The sequence below is a fragment of the Stegostoma tigrinum genome, chromosome 40 (genome assembly GCF_030684315.1).
Source record: "Stegostoma tigrinum isolate sSteTig4 chromosome 40, sSteTig4.hap1, whole genome shotgun sequence".
Classification (NCBI taxonomy): domain Eukaryota; kingdom Metazoa; phylum Chordata; class Chondrichthyes; order Orectolobiformes; family Stegostomatidae; genus Stegostoma; species Stegostoma tigrinum.
In genome coordinates this window covers 17,453,012-17,455,656 of record NC_081393.1, presented here as the reverse complement: position 1 = coordinate 17,455,656, position 2,645 = coordinate 17,453,012, and the positions used below count along the sequence as shown (strand labels likewise).

Here is a 2,645-nt window from a genome sequence, read left to right as displayed (position 1 = left end):
TATTGAATGATAGGACAGGCTCAAGACACCAAATGGACTCCTGGTGTTCCTGTCTGTGTCAGGGAGGTGACGGCCTAGTGGTATTATCGCTGGACTGTTTACCCAGAGACCCAGATAGCACTCTGGGGACCCAGGTTCATGTCCCACCACGAGTAAAATATCTGGAATTAGGAATCTAATGACGGCCATGAATCTACTGTCGATTGTTGGAATCTGGGTCACTCATGTCCTTTAGGGAAGGACGCTACCCTCCTTACTTGGTCTGGGCCTACATGTGACTCCAGACCCCCACAGCCAATGTGGTTGACTCTTAGACCGCAATACCTTATGATGTTGGCCGTGTGGGGTCTTGCTTGTGAATGAGTTGGTGGACAGCGAGTGAGTTCAGCACCGCTCGGCCGGGACGTTCGCCTTTCTGGGTCAGAAGCCCCCGTCTCCGGGCCCTTGCTCTTTTCCCCAACGTTTTGTGAGAGATTTTGCACAGGTCTAGGCTTGTGGCCTGCATTCAACGGCCGGCCTCTTAAGCGTAAGGTGCTAACCTATAGCCGAGCTCGTAGGGGAAGGCCCAAGCCAGGACGGGTAGGCCTGGAGCCGACTAAAATCGCAGCTGATCGATTCCACATTCGTGCTGACGCCCCGCCCACCCCCGCACCCCCATGATCAACCTTTGAACTCCTCGCCTAAGCCAAGAATCGCGCTAATCTGCCAGACAGCCGACGGCTCAAATTTCAGTGGGGGGGTCAAGGCCCAGGAGCCTCTGACAGAAAAGAAATTCGCCCTTATTCTGCTTTAAGTGGGTCCCCCCCTGACTTTGTGAACGATGACCCCCGAATTTCCCCTCACAAGCCGAACGGTTCCTCTCTATGTCGAGACTCAGGTTCGAATCCCGCCACGGCAGACGGAAGAATTTGAATTCAATAAAATACCCGGAATCTCTCGTCTAATGATCGTTGGGAAAATCCCCATCTGGTTCACTAATGTCCTTCAGGGAAGGAAACTGCCATCCTTACCCGGTCTGGGCCTGCATGTGACTCCAGACCCCACAGCAATGTGGTTGACTCTTAACTGCCCTCTGGGCACTAAGGGATGGGCGATAAAGCTGCCCGAGCCAGGGACGCCCGCATCCCGTGAATGAATAAAGGGAAAATAAATCTCCCTCAGGATTGTACCCCCTCTAGGCCTCAGGCCTCTCCCCGAGCCTGTGGCAAATGGAGACCTGGCCTTGCCTCACCAGAGGAGGCTGCCCTGTTCCGCGTTTGTGGATCCCGGAAGTCTTCTCTGAGGCGCCCCTCTTCTTTTCCCTTTAGAAATAAAGTGACCAAGACTGCGCGGAGCCCATCAGTCACGGTCTCACCGGTGGCTTTGGCGGTTGGGGGGGGGGGGGGCACGTGGGAGGTGCTGTAACTGAAATATAACATCCCTGAGCTTGCGTTCGATTCCCCTTCGAACAGGCCGCTGCCGGAGTGCTGTGCGCTGTTCCCCTCCCCTACCCCGCCCCCCTACTCCACCCACCACCTTCCCAGCACCATCGGGGACAGAACGTGGGGTGCAGTGCAGATTCGCCAGGCTGCTTCTTGCCTGGTTGGCTAGGCCCAGGCTGCGTTTTGTTTTGGGGTAGAGAAGGCTGAGGCAGGCGGGTGGGAGAACAGCTGATGTAGGGGCATGGACAGCGCGCGCGGGAAGCAGCTGTGCCCCGACACTGAGGGTGTGGGGGTGGGAGGCAATGCCAAGGGGCACGCTTTGGCGGCAAAGGGTCTCATGGGGAGTGTTCTCCACCCAGAGGGTTGGCGGGGGATCGGGGAGGCGCGGCCGAGCTGGGGGAAACCTTGCGAGCTCTTTCTAAAACAGGCAAGCGCTTCAGAGAGTACTTGGGGTGTGGAGGGGGCCAATGGAAGGGGGGTCAGCACTGACTGGGTGGGCCGAAGGGTCTCTTCGGCACTGACGGAGCAGTAACAGCCTCGCTCCCCGAAACGGTGAGGGCTCGCCGATACGGTGTCGGTTTGAGGATAACTGGCGGAAGGGTGCATACTCTTCTTCCTTTTTGCAGGGCAGACTGTTTCAGAAGACTGCAAAGCAGGTCGCTGTGCAGGAAGCGTCCAGGAACAGGAGGTGGAGGATCATCGTCGGAGCGGCCATGGCTCTCACGGTCCTCGCCATCGTCGTCATCATTGCCGCTGTGCTCGCCACGGCGTCTCAGAAAAGCCCGCGTCCCGCCGACGCTCGCGTCCAAATGGCAGTGGTGACCACGACGCCCAACCGGCTATGAACGCCAACTGGGTGCTGAGAAAGATGCCAGCTGTGGCGGGGTGGGGTGGGTGGGGGGGGGGGGGGGGGGCGCGGCGCCTTCCAACTGTGGAAATCCGCCGCCAAGCCACACCTGACGTCGCTCACTGCCCCCCCCCACCGCCCCGCCAAAACTTTTGACTGTTTTGTCGCAAGGTGCGGCTGAATTTCACGCTCGCGATGACGTCTGGGAAGCGCGGGTGGATTGTTCCGGGGAGAATCTAGTCCTGGGGGTTCGTGCCGACCTGACAGCCCCGGGGAGTTGGGGTCGGTGGGGGGGGGGGGGGTCGGTTAATGACCTCTCGACCTTCCGGACCGGGCCAACCACGTGCGATGAAATGCTCGCAGGCCTAGAAAGGGTC

General features: G+C 58.9%; 1 protein-coding gene across 2 annotated transcripts in view; it reads left to right on the top strand.

Moving 5' to 3' along the window:
- The window catches only part of LOC125448008 (vesicle-associated membrane protein 5), a 30,261-nt gene extending 27,966 nt beyond the window's left edge, over positions 1-2,295 (top strand). For both annotated transcript variants that reach the window (XM_059641126.1, XM_059641127.1), the window contains exon 3: positions 2,048-2,295. In XM_059641126.1, the coding sequence (XP_059497109.1) occupies positions 2,048-2,266 (219 nt within the window). In that variant the 3' untranslated portion in view covers positions 2,267-2,295. The remainder of the gene's footprint in view (positions 1-2,047) is intronic.
- Positions 2,296-2,645: the final 350 nt, after the last annotated feature.